The following is a 20,268-nucleotide window of genomic DNA, read 5'->3' as shown; positions in this document are numbered from 1 at the left end:
AACCAACGTGAGGACAAAAACTAGAAAATATAAATTGATAGACGGCAAAATGCGACGGCAAAATGGATCATTCAATCTAAATTAATGCTATCGTTTAATGATATACGATCACATATATACGTATTGATCCCATGCTGATCATAATATAAGTACCATAACGTAAAAAATAATGAATCAGTGAAAGCTAATCTCAAGATTGACCGATACGATCATAATGAGCATCTGTGATAGATGTATTGGAAGACAAGATGATGAGAGAAGCACAAATCGAAGTGAGAATGAATACCCCAAGTCTGTTCTCAGATGTATTATGCGAACGATGCCTAATCAGTCGGGCAACACTTTCCTTAATGATTGATGAACGTTATGCGATCATTTCTGTGATCCTCTCTGAAGATATACGTCAATTCTAATTCTTCATACTCTCAGTTGTTTAACGACGAATAGGCGTACCGATTTTTAATGAGAAACTTTCGATTATTCCATATATACATAGGATACACACACATGCATTTCTAATCTTATTTTTATATCAACTTCGCGCTGACGAAGAAAATACAACTAATCAGAAAAACTTTGTGTACATAAAGACCGTATAAAAAATTTTCAACAGTGACGAATTTGATAAAATATTAAGGATAAATCTACTGTGAAGAAGCAATGAATTCCAAAGACGATTTCAGCGAATCGATTCGATCGGGGCTTGACGCGTGGCGATTGTTGGCTGCGAAAAGGATTGCGATGAGAAATGACCCAACTACTCCCGGAAGAGAGAAGAAACGCGAAGCGGACGAAGACCTACGATGGAGCGGAATGGAGAGGGGTTGCCAACGCGGTTTCCTTCGAATACGACCGGCGCGGCGCGGCGTCACGTTGAAGACGCGCGGCACCACGCGGCACTCGTGCAGCCGCGCTCTTCGCCAGTTGATACTGTTCCACAGCATTTTACAAACAGCTAGTCAAGCAGTCGGTAGCCGCGAAGTACCGTGGTGAACTCGACGATTCCCCAACGCGACTGTCTCTATTATATATACTTGACACGCGAGTGAATTTACAACTTGGTCCGTCGACCATTATTGCGTTGCGACAATTTCTCGCGTGTGCATCATTTATTTTTCGTGTTCTCATCGCAACTGACTGAAGAGCTCTATCTTTTTCTACTTACAATTAAAGATTGTGTCACCGGAATACGTGAGTAATGTCAACCACAATTCAGAGGATATTGTGTATTTTTCTTATAGTTTAAATATACTACGTTAGTTAGAAAGTCATGCAACGTGCAATATTAACTCAGGTAATAAATATGTGAATAATTCTTATTAGTGATGTACAGTGATATAATAATATGTAGTATATATTATACAAATTGATCTAATATAATGTACAAATTACTCTGCAACGTCAGTGATTATTAAAAAAATTTGGGATGTATTTGTGCATAAATTATTTTATAGTGGTATTAACAAACTTGTCATAAGACTGATGATAATAATGAAAATCACGTGATAATCGTCAGAACAATATTTGTTACTATCAATTATAATCTCAATAACTATTTCATGTGTATAAATGTGTGTAAAAACAGTTCATAGATGTAGAAGCGCGTGTACACGTGTTATGTGTACGAAGTATGTTGATAACTTCTGAGTTATAAGCGATTGAAAAAGAAGGGACTTTTGCGAGCTATAAAATTAAGAAGTTTCGATGAGTAATGCTCTCCGTCAATATCTTCGCTTTAAAAAATCAATTCCAAGTTGATCAGAAAGTTTATCCGAAAGTTTCTCATTGAAATTAAAATCACAAGTTGCGTGAGATAACTCTATATATATTTATATATCATATTGTAAGTAGGTATATATTCGTTTAAATTACAAGCTTATTGTTTTTGTAAATAGCGTTTCGTATAAAGATAAAAACAGTGTAAAGATTGAAGCTAAATATTACATCTTAATTCTCAGCAATACATAAACAACCTAGCGTAATGCGTATCGTATAGTAACTGATTATCAAGTTAAATAATCAGATTATTCAATTAATTATTTTGTAGCAGTGCGTACGCCATCTATTTTCAATAGTACTAATTATATCGCAACTAATTATTCACATACTATGCACAATTACTATTGAATTATACATGAGAACATTATATTCTATATACTACTGCTCTACTTTATATCACAAGTTTTATAATATAGCAATTATAAATTATATTCAATTAAATAATATAAAAACATATTTCTAGTGCTAGAAAAATATTAATGCAAAAAACCTTATGCATTGCCAAGTCCATTGTTATATGGATATTGAAAATATATCTCAATAACAACCGAAGGTTGGCAGCAGTCGGGAGAAAAAGAGAATTATCAGTCACGAGAAACGCGGCTTAACGTTATATTAGATAATGAAGAAGGAATTATCGATTCAGACTCTTTTATCAGGAATTCTTATCGAGGTATTATAACACTGTTTTCGTTAGTAATGACTAATAACAATGAATCACAAAAGTTTATTTTAACACTGATAAGACAACGATCTAAAAAATCATATTATAAGAACACTTGGACATTTATTTCTTGCAAACCGAATTTCTATTCATTTTACGACGTGTGGATTGCAAATTTGGAGAAATCACGTGTCCCCTTAAGCGAGATGTATGCTGAACACTGCACCTTGAATTCGACGCGTAAGGAAAGTCATGGACAACTTTTTGGAACGTAAGATTGCTCACGGCGAAGGGCATCGCAACGCTCGAAAACTTTCTCGGCAACTTGCCGTATACAGTAACATCAATATATCCACATGTAGTACGAAGGTGGTAATAATCGATGAAAACCAGTTATATGAACAGTGGTCACGCGAGTTCGTAAATCATGAGAGAGGATATCTTCCGTCACACCCGAGAGCAAAACATATATGTTCGCTCTGTTCGTCTGCTCATCAGTCTACGCTACCATCATTCGCATCTATTACGTGATTCTTCAAGGTCGTCTTCCTATCTATCTAGAATTCTTGTACCTGCGTTAGTTTTCTTACACACACGCATAAAACGCTCCGTTTTAATCGTGTTCAGTTTTAATGATATTTCTCGATCAATATATCTTTAATTACACAATGTGAACAAAATTTTCCTACTTTCATAAGTGTCGCGTATCCGCACGCATAATCAAGATTATAGGGTACATATAGGTAGATAATTAAATGAACCGAGCGAAGCGTACTTTACCAAACACATCCGCACGTAGCGCCGGTAACACGGCTAATCAAATATCTGTTACATACGAGTTATGTGAGCAACTTTCGAGGAAGCAATATCCTCGTCGTAGTACGTCTAAATCCATAATTATCACCATGTACACAGAATTTATATATAATTATTGCTTTCCCGTGTTCTCAGATAGATAAAGATAATTTAATATTCAGAGAAAAATTAAGTATGTCCCATTATTTTTCTTTATTCATAATTATAGTGATCTTACGATCATAGTAAAAATGAAATTAATAAAAACGATATAAGTATGATAAAACTACATACTTAATATCGATTAAGTTTAAAAATACTTTTGGAAGAAAATTAATCAAACTTTGCATTATATCTTGATGATATTTTCTATTTAGGTATGTGCCTGATGTAATAGTTTATTCCAAATCTAAATGTAATGCTATACATGGTAGACGTATGTTTTTCTGATGCAAAACGCGTCACAAAGGTTAGGAAGGAGATTTATGAAACGCGTTCTCATTGCAATTGTAAGGAAATGATTGCGTCAAAGGAAGTATGAAAAGAAAACAATCCGACTGTTTTAGCAGTAGGAAATGATTTCGCCATACAATCATGCGAGAAGTAACTATTCTCACAATCAGTTGTGCTCTTGACTCATTTTCTTCATCTTTGTCATTGGATTTTTTCTTTCTTTCGTAAATCGTTTTACGCTTTTTATCTTAATGTTGTTTGCGTATTTGTTCGACTGCATGCAAACTTCCACATAAGATTTTTCGTTACTTTCTCTACATGCGTTATGAAAGGAGGAGCACAAACGCATCGTAAAAATAATAGTATTCAGTACGGTACAATGTAACAGCGGATACTGTTACATGACTTTTTTCTCGCGCACCGTTGCACTCGGGAAGTGCATTTCCATTTCCTCGACAAGATTGATTTCGCTGCCGAGATCTCATCAATGTTTGCAAAATAATTTCATAATTGCGAATTTAACGTTACGTAAAATGTCATTAGAAAATAGAAAAATTCAAGATAAATAAATTTCTAAATAAAAGTATCGGCAACTCAAGGATCGGCAAACCAGGAATTTTTTTTAGTTTTGAAAAGTATTAACACACATTTTAATAAACGATAAGAGAAAGATGTAAAGCACGAAGAAAAGAAACTGAAGTCAATAATCTATGACATGGCCGTTCGGCTCTGAATATTCTTGATGATTGCTACCTCTGCCTCCTCCGCGGATATCGTTTAACTTTCTTCTAAAACTAATTACTCCCTCACTCTTCTTGCCCTCTTCGCAGTTTTCCCCGACATGGAAATATCCTTCTTTGTCCGTCCTGACTTGACTTATAACCGTTTCAAGTCTATTGTATGTCAAGTGAGAGTCACTTTTTAGTGTACCATTCCATGATTCAAATGGTTCCGTTTTCGAAGCGACAATGCTAACTGGGATTTATGATTGCGAAAGACTGCAGAAGTTGAGCCTTATATATACGAATGTATCGCAATTCCTTCCTTATAAAACTTATTTTTATGAAACAAAGAGCATCAAGTACAAGCTCCCAGCGAGATCGTAAACTCTGAAAATCAATTCTTAACTCTCTTTCGCGAATTTTTTCCCATGTTTATTTCACACATTACTAAATATGAAACATATATGTGTTTCACTGGCATTATATCTTTATAAAAAATTTCTCACGTCACGTCGTATGGCAAAACGAAATAAAATATACGTCTTGCTTCCTCTCTCATATGTAATCAAAGTGCGAAGGTGGCTGACAAATAACAATATTATAAGATGACAATGCCTACAAGCTTAAAAGTACGTTCTCCTATCCTTTCTTTCATTGTCCGTATAATGATCGCATCGTTCAGCGAAGCAGTTAAATGTCGATTATACTTTCGTGTATACTCGTATCTTGATGTTACGCGTACGTTTTCCTTCAAGCAACAGCTCTATAGGTAGGCAGCGCAGCTTTGTGTCGCAAATACTGCTACTTCATTTACATACAAAGAGGCTGGATTACACGTACTGTGTTTTGGCTCATAGAAAAGGCGGCAATTACTTCCACGGTTCGCTATATACTCTGTTACACAACTCTTTTATAGCGCAAAACATTTCGTCGCAAGTCGCGCAAACTCCTCTGCTCACAATTCGATTTTCTTGACCAAAGGTTTCAAGGATGACGAATGCATAGTTAATAGAGCGACGCTTCGTGGTTCGTTTGAAAATTTCGATCGTTAAAAGAAACTGCGCTCATCTATCTTGCCATTCACCTCCTTTAAAAGATTTTCCCGGCAATGGCTCGTTGAATATGTACTATAAGATATTCTAGGCGATCTAATTTCTATAGAAGCAAACAGAATTTCGATTCTTTAGTCTAATATTCTGAATAAAAAACGATGTCAAAAATTTAATCCAATACATTTTTGTCATTTAACTGATTGTGAGAATAGCAGAGAGACATATAATATCGTTCAAGAATTATTGAAAACAATTCAAATTAAGTACAAGAGCAATAAAATGCTATTACAAGTAAATCAAATGAGATTGTTTTTAGAAACTGCAGCAATTTACGATCGAATTACGATCAAATTCCTCATCTCACAACGAGAACTTATTGTCGAAAGATGAAAGTCTTCTTATTCGGGAACTTTTTCGCGATTATACTGTCAGCTTATCTTTTACATACTCTCATCTCAGTATAATATATAATATATTTATAGTTTGATATTTATTAAATATGTATTTTTGTATGTAGCGCAAATGAATCCCGTAGTGGATTGACTAAAGTCTGATTCTGTTCTTCTCCAAGGTAAAGAGATTCGAAACGCGCGAATACCGAAACATATTTCGCGAGTGCATCACACTGTATTGTTCGCGATTTGTATAATTTAGTCTCATTTTATTCAGTGTGATTAACATATGATATCGAGCACGAGTTTGGCGACATTGCGCAGTCCCGTATGCGACGTTACGCAGGAGTGTCGGTTGACGCAGCATAGTCATTGATGGCACGCACTGTACCGTTACGTCGTCACGCTGAAAAGATTAAACCAGCGGAACCGCGGCTGGCAACATATATACAATCGGGAAAAGCTCCCATCTTTTTACGTACCGAACAGTTTGACATACGACCGCGCTAAAAGCAAACCGGAGAAATTACGCCGTGAGTAAAAATTCGCTTCTCGCGTTCTCTTCCTTTTTCTCTTGTGTTTTTTCCTTTTCTCCGATGGTACGCTATCAGCCGAACGATTTATTGGCAAGGTATTAATGCGAATCACGAAAGCGGAACTACAAATACTTAACCTTTGAAATATACCCGACATTTTGCTTTTATGCTTCTTATCGAATCTATTAATTTATTGAATTAATTCACGCGATACGTTATCAGAACATTCTTGAATTTAAGATAACATCAAATTCTTACCAAAGTTGTGTCCGACGACCGAATCGTAATTCCTCACCGAAGACATCATAATGGATCGGTATTCCTTTGTCAGCCCAACGATCTGAAACACACGATAGATAATTTGTAGAGTAAAAAGTTGGAACAGAAATTAATGGCTACATAAAAGTCGTAAGGTGAAAATGGGAAGTCGTCCGCGCGACACTCTTTGCTTTCGAGTAATTATTTCATCGTGGACAAACGCGAGCGAGCATTGTTTGCGCAGAGCCTCCCAGAAATACAATAATTACCCTGTTAACTGCTGAAACGCGATAATAAAAGACTTTATTATCCATTCCACGTTAAATTATTGCAATGTGAAAAGACTTGTCTGCTTATAAGAATAATTTTGTCACCGTACAATGACATAAATTTTATCACTTTTATGTTTTCAAAAAAGAATTTAAGAATATATATCCTATACATATATTCTCTCTCTCTCTCTCTTTTTCTCGCTAAAATATGCCGATTTTAATACGATATGTACAATGAGGAAAATAACTTCTATCATGCAATTAATCGATCAAATTTTCGTCCAGATAGCATAAGAAATCGTTACATTCGTAGTTTAAACATCACGTATACGTATTGCGTCTTTCAGTCACAAGTACTGTCCAAAGCAGCAGGACATTACTCTGCAGCTGAACCCTTAAGCCGATTTCACGTCGCGCGTCGGGTTTCTTCGCTCTAATACTCTCGGCGAACACGTGATCGAGGGTATACGATTGGCTATTCTATTGCTGAGCAATTGATACCTTTGCCAAAGGTATCGAACCGTGAGATTGAAACGCGATCGCGCATTTTCGCGGTGAAATGTCTCGTGATTTTCAGCGATGAGCACCTTTCAACAATCAATCGCTGAATGACAATGCTTTCGTAGAAATTGCAGTAAAATGTCCGCAGCAGAAAGCATCGATCTGTGAAATAAATAGATAAAGAAGCAGCATGAAGAACGCACATGAATATAACCGATCATTATAAATTACAAAAGTATCTAGCGCGATTAAATTAATTTTAACTTTCAATTTGTATATCGTTTCTTCATTCTTCGAAAAAATCAGATCAGTTCTATAAATCGATCTGATTTCTATGTTATTTATTTAACTTTCTTATACAAAACGTTTTCTTAAAATGTTATGTTAAAAATGGTTTAGTTTAGTTTATGGAATAATAATTATTGGTTCTTTGACCGTCAAGATAACTACTAAGAGTTTCACTACTTTCGCTTCAAATATTAACGTCTACGATATTACATATTATTTATTTTACGATTTTAGCCGACAGGCTATGGTTTTTAAAACTTTCAATATTAGAAAAGAAAATGTTGTTTACTAACAAGAGCGCTATTATCACGTTTCGAAGAAATTCAGTGATTAATACAATTTAACGCATTGAAACTTCCTAATTATCTTAATCAATGTTGCAGAAGATATAGCCTTATTATTAATTCGACGTAGAAATGATCATTTAATATAACATATATCTTAATTCAATTAACGCGTGTTTGCGGTTTACACGTCAACTTTTGCGTGTAAAAACCGTTGTTACGGTATAGGTATTTACTAACAATCTCATAGAGTTCCAGTATAATCGTTATAATTATGCGCGAAGACTCTCGCACATGCAAACAATAAGTAAATAAATGTGCTTTTGACACGATTCCCATCATTTTACTCACGCAGTGAGTAATTATATACCTACATATTCAGCGTGCAAACTTTGCATGATAAAATCTTTAATAAGAGGACCTTGTAAGTTGCATTATTAGTATATTAGCAACACTTGAATATTATTCAAACATGCACTTCAAAAATGTAATTTTATATATCCCAATTTTTCGTTATTCAAAATAGTTTCTAGTTACTATTCAATTAATTCAATTGTTAATCATTAATCATCTATTGGCAATCATTGTCAATTGTGATTACCATTACTGATTAGAATGTCAATAGAAAGATGGTTTAATATCCGATGTTTTATGTTCAATTAATGCACATTCTTGTCAGTCACGCTACAAATTCAATCTGCATGCCCAGTGAAATTAAACGCATCGAAAATTAGTAAGGAGGCGGGCTGCGAAACACTTGGAGAGAAATCCTTTCGCCGATATGCACGAACGAACATCGAGTAAAATCGCTTCCTACAATAATCGAGAGAGTATCTGAATAGTTTCGATTTATCACTTTATCTAGAGATATCAGGCTTATAAATTATCAAATAATCTCTCTTGCTAAAGAAAATGAAACTGGGAAAGAGAACATAGTTTATATGACAGTTTTCATTATTATATTTACTGTTTATATCTTGCATCTCGCACATTCAATATCTTGCAATGAAACGTTGCTTGAAGCCACTGCTAAGCTTATTGTTCTTGATACATGGCTTCACTCAGTTGGATAGGACTTCCAATATAAAGTCAATATTGGTCAAAATACATGTCCTCGTTATGAAAAAAAATGGATATTGATAACAAAGCGAATTATAGGAATAAAATATATACAAGAATACAACGATTAAGCCTCATAATATTTGTTTCATGATTGCCACGAAATGAAATAATCTCTGTCATGTATTATATCGAAAACACCAAGATAATATTTGCTTTTTAATTGACAAAATATATCACAGTAAATCTCATTAATCGTAAAAAATTTTAATGCACGGATTAAATATACAAGGAAAAAATATGTGCACATAACAGAATAGAATTTAATGCTTTTAATATCATAGCTTTCTCTGTACATTCGCACGAATTGATTTTCGTATTGTGTGCTGCACGAATGCACTATTTAATGATTCTCACGACCAGTCCTTCAATGTACAGTCACGAAAGAAACTTAAAGTTAAACGGGGCGCATCTTTCTTGGCAGACCTATATCTGAGACGAAGCAAAAGTGCGCCGGTCTAACCGATACAGGCCTATAATACCTGAACTAATACTATTAAGGAGTTAAGAGATAACCAGTTGGAAAACGAACGTTCCCAGTAGTGTGTCGCAGCCAATGGAGCTAACAACGTTCATTGATGCTTCTCCGGTCCAATAAAGTATCAAAATTTTTAATTGATTTCAAACTTTCGAGGGAAGAGGAAAACATATAAAAGAATAATCGATTAATAAAATTACTTCGATAAAAGCTATACTATACTCTATACTATTATCACGGAGAGTAACTGCGAGATAAAACTTTCTCTAATGCGCTTCAACTTTTGCAAAAAGTGTCCCGTGCTCCATAAAAAAACGATAGATGGAAATGTCATTGCGTAAGTAATCGAAGTAACGAAATTAATTATTAAGTTAACAAGATTATTATTAAGATATTCTAAACGCTGCTGCCCCATTTAATTAGAATCTCGAACTAATCACAACTTCAATGTTACAATTTTCAACATTCGAAAGCGAGAGGAAAGCGAGAGCAATTTATATAAATAATAAATTATTAAACAATATCCTGTTGGACCTATTATTCTGTCTGGTAGACTTCGCACTAGCGTAATCATTTTATTTGACAAGATTCTAACACCGTTTGCATCGATTATGTCTATAGAAATGACCGGAGGCGGGACTAACATGGCGTATCACGGCCTCAGTCAACATGTCAATTTCGATGTGATACCGGATCCAGGCGAGCGTTTTCAATTGGAAGAATTGATCGGCGAGGGTACATATGGCGAAGTGTACGCAGCATATGATAAAGAAACTGGCAACAAAGTAGCCATCAAAATAATGGAGAATGTCGCTGATAATATCGAGGAGATTGAAGAGGAATATTTGGTGCTGAGAGATTTAAGTCAACACCCGAATATTCCTCTCTTTTACGGTTTATTTCTAAAGCGAGCAAAGCCTGGTCAGGAAGAGGATCAGTTATGGTTTGTGATGGAGGTACCGTCATTAAATTTCAAATTCACGAAAAAGAAAATAAGTACGGCGCATGAATTTAATTCCGATAAAAAAAAATTAAAGAAGTAAAGTCGTTAAGATTACTTGTATATATAATTAATTGTAACAAGTTAACCGATGCTTCGTAAAAGCTGTTATTTATTCTATTGGATTCTATAAATATCTTCCATCAAAGAGAAAGCAAGAATCAATTAAGAAAATATCATACTTTCTAATAATTCGAAATTTTTATACAATTTTGTTGCTTTTCTGCAATTCCCACGTATATTAATTTGTCGGTCTTCCAAGGAATGAACGGAATCGGGGTATGTAAAAAGTTAATTGCTCCGGTTCCAGTTGTGCACTGGAGGCTCCGTGACCGATCTCGTGCAGGGTCTTAAAAAACGTGGCAGTCGCCTAACGGATGACCAAATAGCTTATATCTTGAAGGAGACTGTCGAAGCTCTGATCTTTCTGCACAGAAATCACTGTATGCATCGCGACGTGAAAGGTCATAATATCCTTCTCACGGAAGAAGCGCGTGTCAAATTGATCGATTTCGGCGTATCCTCGCATTTGGCCGCCACTCTCGCCAGGAAGAACACATCTGTCGGAACACCATATTGGATGGCACCAGAGGTGAGTTTGCCTAAGATATTTCGTTGCCTTTAGGAGCAAAAATTTTATAATAAATAAAAGCGACGCGAAAATGAGATATGGCAATTCCAGCGATCTATTTGCCTTAGGTCAGTTGAGGAAAACAAATCTTGTGCATGATATATCTCGTATAATTTCGAATATTCAGCTATTTCACACACATAATTTTGAAATACAACTCGTATCCTTCGGTCATGTCGCAAAACAGGTAATAGCTTGCGAGCAACAATTGGACTCCTCGTACGATTCGCGCTGCGATGTCTGGTCGATCGGCATTACCGCTATCGAGTTAGCCGAGGGTGATCCTCCCCTGTCGGAATTGCATCCCATGCGAGCACTTTTTCAAATTCCAAGAAATCCTCCCCCTTCCTTGAAGAATCCGGATATGTATTCGTCGGAACTGACAGATTTCATAGCCGAATGCTTGGTGAAGGATTTGGAGCATCGGCCGTTCGCCGGCGAATTGAGAGAGCATCCATTATTGACAAAGGTGGAACCAATCGTCGAGAGAATCAGAGAGCGACTGAGAGAGGAGATTTGTAGACAGAGAGCGGAAGGTCGCGTTCACCGGCAACCGGAAGTGACTACGAAACATGGCAAATTGAAGACGGACCGTAAGACGAGACCAGAGAAAATGTACATGGATGATCTGGCAGCTCTCGATATGCTATCGGAAGAGGCTATTGTCGATCAATTGCAGCACCGATATGAGCAAGCGCAGATATATACATATATCGGAGATATATTGGTTGCCGTTAATCCTTTTACCAATCTAGGTTTATACACCGGTATCGTAAGTATTTTATTTATATTAATTATTAGATAAATTGTTGTATTAGAGAGAGAGAGAGAGAGAGAGAGAGAGAGTGTTCCACAACACATATGAATTATTTATTGTATTAATAAACAATTAATGCAATAAATGGTAAATAAAATATAAAACGTTATAATTATCATAATGATTTATTCTTTAGGAACAAAAACGGTACAAGGGACAAGCGAGATCGGATAACCCCCCGCATATATTTGCGGTTGCCGATGCCGCGTATCAAGCTCTATTACATCAACGTCAAAACCAAGCGATAGTCATCAGCGGCGAATCAGGTGCCGGAAAGACGGAAAGCGCAAATTTACTACTGAAACAACTTGTCTATCTCAGCAAGGCGCCGAATCGTAACCTAGAGGAGAGAATACTTCAAATAAATCCTATAATGGAAGCTTTCGGAAACGCCACGACCGGAATCAACGCGAACTCCTCCAGATTCGGAAAGTACTTGGATCTAACGATGACAAAAGGCGGAAAAGTGACCGGTGCGCGAATCTCGGTATATCTGTTGGAACAATCACGAGTGATTGCTCAAGCCGAGTACGTTCTCAGAGATTTATATGTACACACAAAATTAATTAACAACCTAAAAACAACAAATTCTGCTATTTTTCAGGGGTGAACGAAACTTTCACATTTTCTATTATATGTACGATGGCCTGGAGGCAGACGACCGCCTCTCGGAATATTATCTCGACCCTACGCTTCGGAGATATCATCGATATCTCACGCATTATAGTCACACGTCGCAGACGCACATTGACAAGTTCCAGCAGCTCAAAATGGGTTTCAAGGTACTCGGATTTCAGGACAGCGAGGTAGACACGGTGTATCGGGTTTTAGCCGCTATCCTCCATTTGGGTGACATTGAATTCGCCGAAGTGGCAACACAAGACAACACCGACAATAAAAGCAGAGTCATCGATACCATTCCATTACGTAGAGGTAAGATTTTTCTTGTCCACTTTATATCTGTTACAGTAGTTTAGTAACTATTAGACTATTATTAGAATCAATTATGATTTTATATATTATATATAATCAGTTAACTAATAAAACTCGTATTTACATTGCACATAAATAAATGTCCATAAAAATATCACAGTCAATCACGTGCCGTTATTATAGAAATGCTTCGTTTTCAGTTTCGAAACTACTCGGCGTCGAACAGAACGATCTCCTAGAGGCCCTGACATCAAACTCAGTGATGACTAGAGGCGAGACAATTACGCGGAACAATACGGTAGCCGAAGCTCGTGCGGCTCGTGATGCAATGGCCAAAGGTCTCTATGGTCGGCTCTTCGATTGGATGGTCAACCAGATCAATTGTTTGCTGTGCTTCACCCGCTCACCGAATTACGAGCCGCTGGCAATCGGGCTGCTCGACATCTTCGGCTTCGAGAACTTTCCCAGAAACTCGTTCGAACAACTCTGCATCAACATAGCTAACGAGCAGATACAGTACTACTTCAACCAGCACATCTTCACTTGGGAGCAACAGGAATATATGGCCGAGGGGATACCCGTGGATCTCGTCGAATTTTCCGACAATAGGCCGGTTCTCGATATGTTACTAAGCAAGCCCATGGGACTCCTGGCGCTCCTCGATGAAGAGAGTCGATTTCCCAGAGCGACCAATCGATCTCTAATCGGTAAGCATTCTAAATGCGTTATTCTATAAATGTATGTTTGCACTGCACACGCTGCTTTCTTTCAGCATGTTATCACTGTCATCACAAAACATTTCAGTTTACTTTTTTTTTTATAATAAATAAAACTTTAGTAAACTTCTTCACTTGATAACGATTAAGCTAATCATTGTACAATTCTTCACTTAAACTCACCGCAATTTTAAGTAGTGCATAAACATTCGTGTCTTTTATATATTGTTAATTACTTTGATATTTTTTGGCAGAGAAATTCCACAACAATATTAAATCAAAATTCTACGTACGCCCAAAATCGGATGCAGTCTGTTTCGCGATATATCATTTTGCTGGTCGTGTTGTCTATCAAGCTGAAGGATTTCTCGAGAAGAACAGAAACTTTCTGCCACCCGAAGTTATTCAACTGGTACGACAGTCGCAATACGATATGATTCGTTTCCTGTTCCAATGCCCGATCACAAAAACCGGTAATTTATACTCGGCATTACAAGAAAATGATTCGAGAAAATCACAATCAAACCAAAACACAAAGGTATGTATGTATTAAATTTATATTCTATATATTTTTTCATTTTTTTAATGGGATTTTAACGGCATTTAAATATCTCGCAGGAACGTTATTCTAGTCGAGGTTTAGCATCACAATCGAGAGCTCAGCAGACAGTAGCGACATATTTCCGGTATTCTCTGATGGATCTATTACAAAAAATGGTGTCCGGTTCACCTCAGTTCGTTCGATGTATAAAACCAAATGACTCAAGGAGTTCACGTTTTTTCGACAAAGACAAAGTTGTAAAGCAGTTGAGGTATACCGGTGTCCTCGAAACGATACGTATAAGACAAAATGGATTTTCTCATAGAATACCGTTCAACGAATTTCTGAAAAGGTATTTTCAGATTGGCTACAATTACAAACGTGGAAAAATGCGAAATATCTTCATTTAACTTTTATCAATTGTACAAATCTATAAACTATACAGATATTGCTTCCTTGCTTTTGGCTACGACGAACGTGTAATTGCCAATCGGGATAATTGTCGGCTTCTCTTATTACGGTTAAAAATGGATGGATGGGCGTTAGGCAAGACAAAAGTTTTCCTGAAGTACTATCACGTCGAATTTCTCTCAAAACTGTACGAAGAACAACTAAGGAAAATAATTATAGTCCAAGCGTGTGTTCGACGATGGCTCGCGAAAATGAGATTTAAGAAGCAAAAATGGCAATTCGCTGTATCAGTGGTCACATTACAGCGTCATATTCGAGGATGGTTGTCCCGAAAACACACGGAAGAATTATTGGCTCAAAAACGTGCGAAAGACGAAAATGAAACGCTCGATTTTATGCTGAGTGAGTTCTATTCAAACTTTGGCAATAAATTTTCTAAATAACTCCATCATTATGTATCCTCATTTATTTTAATATTTTCATAGATGAAGTAAAACGTAGAGCGCAAGAAAATACGGATATAAATAATCGCGAGAAACAACGACAAATACGTAAACATTTAGAAAAGAACGACGCCGCGACTGTCATACAAAGTCGTACGTATAAAAATTGTAATTTTTGTTGTACCACCTGTAATTGAGAAACGGCCGAGAATATTGTACATAATTGAACTTTTATAGATTTCCGAGGTTACACTATTCGTAAACGATTTGGATACGAGCTGGAGGAGCGTTTTAAAAGGATTTTGAACAATTATGACAACATATATGATGGTCATAAGGCACTGTTGCGCGAAGGGCTAAAACATGAAGATGCAGCTCTTATTGTTCAAAGATGGTACAAAAAAGAAGAGAAACTAGTCAGAAAGAAACCAGCCGCGAAGGATCCCGTACATCCTAAGCTACGACAAGCAGATCTAATTCAATTTTCTCAAAATGTAATTAAGAATTATTTAGTTCTAAAATTAATACTAAAAAATATTTTATTTCTTTTTACTCAAGTTCAGTTCTAATCTTTTTATTTAGTATTATGTGAAGAAACCGTACTAACAATTGTCGACTATTAATTTAATTAAGTTATTAGCGGCCTTTCTATTTATACTATTTATAGGTACATATGAAGAACCAGGAGGTACATAAAAATCTCCGTCGCAACAAACCCGGTATCAGATTGAGCGATATCGAGGAACCGCCGCTCGATTACGTTCGTCCTGAAGGATTTAACATGGTGCAGTCTATATTGCAGTATCGCAGCGGAACGCAGCCGCATGAAGAAGACAGTGTCAAGTATTATCAAGATCTGAAGGATGAAATGAGCAGGTAGATATATATATATAGAGGTATATAAAAATCAAGGCGCGTTGTGCTTTGACTTACAATTAATGTCGCGAACGAATCAGAAATTTAAATACTCAATTTTCGAATGCTTTTGGCACTCGCATCGCAAGTGGTACGGAATTCGAAGACGACGAAGTTGGCTGGGACTTGCCGTTGATACGGCTAGAGAATGACCTTCACTCATCGTCGAGGTACACTGTAGAATTGGTCAACTGTATCTATATTAATTTATTTTGACGTTAGTTATACCTACATATATATGTATTTCCCAGCCGCTATTCACGTATTACAGAAAGGAAGAGGGTCGTAAAATACATGCCTGAACTTGAAATTATAGAAAGAGATTTACCAAACCAATTTTTAAAGCTTCAGCAAAGATTAAGACGCAGTAGAGTTAATTTTGTTCAAATTAAATAAAAATTTGAATTTCTACAAATTTCTTTCTACTTCATCGATTCTAGTATTTCTTTTACACATGCTCATGTTTAAAGATAATCGTCTCATAATCAACTGCAGTGGTTCGTTGATGTGCTATGTTAGATCTTATCTACGTATATTGATATAAAACAAGATTATTCTCATATAGGAGTCGAAGGGATCATATTCTGGAGGTGAATGCCGAGAGGAGGGACCGTATAGCTCAGAGCGATTTCGCAGTGGCACCGGAGCAGCATCTGTCAAACATTTGGCACAAAGCCCTGAGACATCCACCCGATTTACGCGAAAACGAGAACTCCAAGAAAAGTGTCAGGTAAATATTACATATAATTGAATAAACACGCGAGATTTTATATGTTCTTACGAGTAACTTGCATATACGTTCAGTTTGATAATTAAAACTTATAGAATTCAGTTATAATTGATTTTTTTAGTCATTCAAAGTTTATAAAGCATAAAGCAAACTTTATGTTTGCTAAACTTTTTTTACTTATTATAATAATGTAATTTATAAATTTTCTATCAAGCTATACTTTTAATATGACTAATTAGAAAATCAACTTATATCATATTTTAATAAATATCTAATAACTAATCTCGCATTTATCTTCTTACGCATGTTGCCAGAGGCATTATGGTAAATTTTCAGGTAAAGATCTAAATTTTTTCTACCACTACTGTAACAGATATCTGTCTCCTACAATTAGTGGTTTTGTAATTCATAAGTGATTTATAGTCTCAATTTATGAAACAAAAATTATAATCTGTCTTAAATATGTCCTCTTTTAAGCTTTTTCTCGAAGGGTGAATTAAAAAAGGAATCAATTTTTTCCAGTACAAGGGTTAATGACCTGCGTAGCAAGAACCTGCAATCATACACGAACGGGCAACGTGCAACCGGTTCTCCGCATATCCACGATCCACCTGGCCTACGACTCACGATCGACGATCGATATAACACCGTAAACGTAAACGAACGGCAGAATGTCTTTAATGGACAGAATCTCGTTAACGGTCACCATAATTCCGTCAACGAGTATCACACATCAATCAATGACACATCGATCAACAATCATCAGACTCCCTGTAAAATAAATAACGGTGTTGCAAAGAGTCAAATAAAAATTTTGAATACTGAACAAACTGAGTTAAATAACGGCTTGATAAATAATAAATCAGAAAAGACATCAGATCGATCGAATCATAAGCAAAACGGCTATCCTATGAAAAATAATCAGAATAACGTGGATCATAAGAACGGTATCAACCGATTAGCGAATGGAAAAGCAACGAATCAAGGACAACTGCAAAACGATACTTTCAACATCACGACTAATCTCAGGCAACTTTTAAGGCCGACAGTGATTGAGAAGCGTCAGGAAACTGCCAAGACCGAGTATGATACGGAAGACATTAACGGTCCTTACAATTTTAGGCAATTGCTAAGACCGACTGAATACCTCCCAACGGAATCTTTAAGGAAAAGGAAAGGAGGAATCGTTTCCAACGGAGTGCCACTGCCAAAGGACAAGGTTCCGGAGAAACACGTTAAGAGAAGAGCGCCGTTGGCACCGACCCAAAATAAAATGGGAAATGCAAAAAAGTGATGTTACTTTGTATAAATAGCAATTATTTAATAGAAATATCCGTTTCCAAGAGATTTAATTTGACGATGGATGATTTTATTTTTACGGATAATACCTGATACAAAAGTCACAGTTAACTGTTGTAAAATATTGAAAATTCTTAATAGTTAAACGTGTATATCTTTTCTGTTGCTGTATATGTATAAGTAAGTTAAAGTTCTATATCATTGCCATTTATATGAAAAAATAATCTGTCTGATCTATCATAAAACTTAGATACTATTGTAGGACAATCGTTAAGAAGTGCAATACATTATGCGTAGGCTATATAAGCGGATAATCATGTTTGAGGACATATTACATTAAATTAAGCAAAAGTATAATCTATGACAGCATGTGCATTTTATCTGCAGCGAATATATGCGGTGCAGTCATAGCATGTAATATTCTATCGGAGTCCTATTACCTAAATGCAATTCCGTACTTATATTCTTCCTTCTCGCAAAAGTACAATATCGTGTGCTGAACGATTTCGAAATCTGAATTCTCTTTATGGCTATATCGCTAATCACGATAACTATTTGTAACATTTGTATAAAAATAGGACAATACTAAATACTAAATATTTTGCGATAATCAATTTTGAAAATATAATTGACAAAGATTAAACACTCTTGTAAATGTGAAATTTGACGGTAAAATGTGCCTTTGTTGCAAAATGTAATTATGTGAGAACAATGTTGAACGAATCATGTTACGTTCGAGTACATTTAACTTTGTAACATAATTTATTACCCTCGTTATGGAAACATGTATGAGTTAGCACACGTCTAGAACTAGTCAAATCTAGCTTTACTTAAATCATAAGTGTTCATTATCTTTCCGATGTAGGTATGAATAAATTAAGTTTATTAAAGATTTATATAATTAGTTAATGATTCACTTATAAATAATTTATCCAAAGTAAATAATTGCAGAGCTGTTTAGTAAATTTCCAATTCATTTATCCAGAGAAAAAAAGAGAGAAGCACCTATCTCTTATAAATCATCCTCTAGGAGGATTAAACTTATTTCAACGGATATGTCTCGATTAAATTTTGCTCCGTTCGATCCACAATTTTTACTTTTCTTTCCTTTTTTTTTAAATTGTATAACTAACGCAGTCTATAGATGTACTAAACTAAATGTGGCTCGCGTAGATACTCGCTTAACGCATTATCGGTTAATTTTGCACGTTACTCATACGTTCTCTTTTTTCTCCTTCCGAAAGCTCAGGTGTTCAGGAATATCCTATATGACTCTGTAACTCTGTATTACTGGCGGCCGTCAACGACGGTCTTCGGCGAAGAGCGTTAAGCGTTACGCGAGGAACCAAGAGATGGCTGGGAGTTGCGGCGTCGCGACGCCCGGCGCACCGGCGCGGCGTCCGGCGCCGGCGCCGGCGGCAGTAGTTGCGTCGGCGTCGCCGTCGTCGTCGTGCGACGTCGCGTCGCCCTCGTCATTGCCGGCTCGGGCACGGGGCTCGAAGACTATTGGTTGGTCCGTAGGTAGGAGGGTGTCTGGTGGCTATCCGCGACGGTAGCGGGGGCAAGGGTTGCAGTCGTGCCGGGCACGCGGGCGGGGGTAGGAGGGGTGCAACGAACCCTCTCGCCTCGGCTCGAGTCTACGGAGCACGGAGTTGTGTTCGAATCATGGCGACACCCGACCCCGTAGACCCAGCCACCCTAGAGATTAAGACCCGTAGCATAGAACAGACACTGCTCCCACTAGTGAAACAGGTAAGACGTGTTTCCGCGTGAAAATGCGGCAACCAGAGTTTTCGTTCGCACCGGCGGCGCGCCGTCTCTTTCCCATCTGTCTCTTTCTGCCTGCATCCCTCTCTTTCTCTCTGTTTCTCTTCCTCCTTCCCCTCGCTCGCCCATCTCGCAGACCATCCTTCTTTCTCTCTCGTCGCGGACTCCATCTGTCTCGCGCTCATTCTCGGTCTCCGTTCTTCTCGTGCGCCGCGGCCGCCTCGCGTACCCGGCACCCCCGCGTCTCGTTTTGCGCCTCTCGTATTCGCTCACTAACAGATTGAGATAATTTTTCCATCTTTGGAGTTACTCCCAAATCATTCTATCTCGCTGCTCCAATCATGCGTGTGAAAGCTATACGAGATGCTGATGCGCGCGGCGTAGGATCGAGCGAGCGAACCAGCGAACATGAGATGTTTGAGTGCGTGTATATGTGCATACGGCGCAACGCCGCGCCGCGCTGCCGGGGAGG

The 20,268-nt window shown here is 37.1% G+C and overlaps 2 protein-coding genes across 6 annotated transcripts in view; both read left to right on the top strand.

Annotated features, from left to right (window-relative positions):
- Nucleotides 1–887: 887 nt before the first annotated feature.
- LOC139775637 (myosin-IIIb) lies at nt 888–18,930 on the top strand. Of its 5 annotated transcripts, XM_071711806.1 has the most exons (17): nt 9,416–9,930; nt 10,215–10,549; nt 10,904–11,185; nt 11,412–11,996; nt 12,178–12,569; nt 12,646–12,974; nt 13,175–13,681; nt 13,945–14,228; nt 14,309–14,583; nt 14,677–15,044; nt 15,128–15,238; nt 15,323–15,579; nt 15,753–15,961; nt 16,090–16,170; nt 16,566–16,730; nt 17,045–17,066; nt 17,253–17,395. In XM_071711806.1, exons 1-17 carry the CDS (start codon nt 9,915–9,917, stop codon nt 17,262–17,264), a joined length of 4,230 nt encoding a protein of 1,409 aa, XP_071567907.1. In that variant the 5' UTR covers nt 9,416–9,914; the 3' UTR covers nt 17,265–17,395. The 5 variants fall into 5 exon arrangements, with proteins under 5 accessions (XP_071567903.1, XP_071567907.1, XP_071567902.1 ...); XM_071711802.1 differs by lacking the exons at nt 9,416–9,930; nt 17,045–17,066 and adding an exon at nt 888–1,191 and having other exon boundaries at nt 17,253–18,930; XM_071711801.1 differs by lacking the exon at nt 17,045–17,066 and having other exon boundaries at nt 17,253–18,930.
- A 102-nt stretch (nt 18,931–19,032) lies between these two features.
- Alpha-catr (alpha-catenin related) overlaps nt 19,033–20,268 on the top strand; it is a 70,726-nt gene continuing 69,490 nt past the window's right edge. The window contains exon 1 of the mRNA XM_071711807.1: nt 19,033–19,781. Coding sequence (XP_071567908.1) covers nt 19,695–19,781 — 87 coding nt within the window. The 5' untranslated portion in view covers nt 19,033–19,694. The remainder of the gene's footprint in view (nt 19,782–20,268) is intronic.

Source organism: Temnothorax nylanderi, unplaced genomic scaffold (genome assembly GCF_030848795.1).
Source record: "Temnothorax nylanderi isolate EJ_2023f unplaced genomic scaffold, tnyl_v1.0 TNYL_tig0101_pilon, whole genome shotgun sequence".
NCBI classification, from domain to species: domain Eukaryota; kingdom Metazoa; phylum Arthropoda; class Insecta; order Hymenoptera; family Formicidae; genus Temnothorax; species Temnothorax nylanderi.
Note: the sequence above shows the minus strand (reverse complement) of the source record. Positions and strands in the feature narration are given on the sequence as shown.

Excerpts from the sequence above, each read along its gene's own strand:
- LOC139775637 (XM_071711801.1), top strand. Across the intron at positions 13,682-13,944 it reads GACCAATCGATCTCTAATCG|AGAAATTCCACAACAATATT; the intron begins GTAAGCATTCTA and ends ATTTTTTGGCAG. Across the intron at positions 15,580-15,752 it reads TAATTCAATTTTCTCAAAAT|GTACATATGAAGAACCAGGA; the intron begins GTAATTAAGAAT and ends TACTATTTATAG.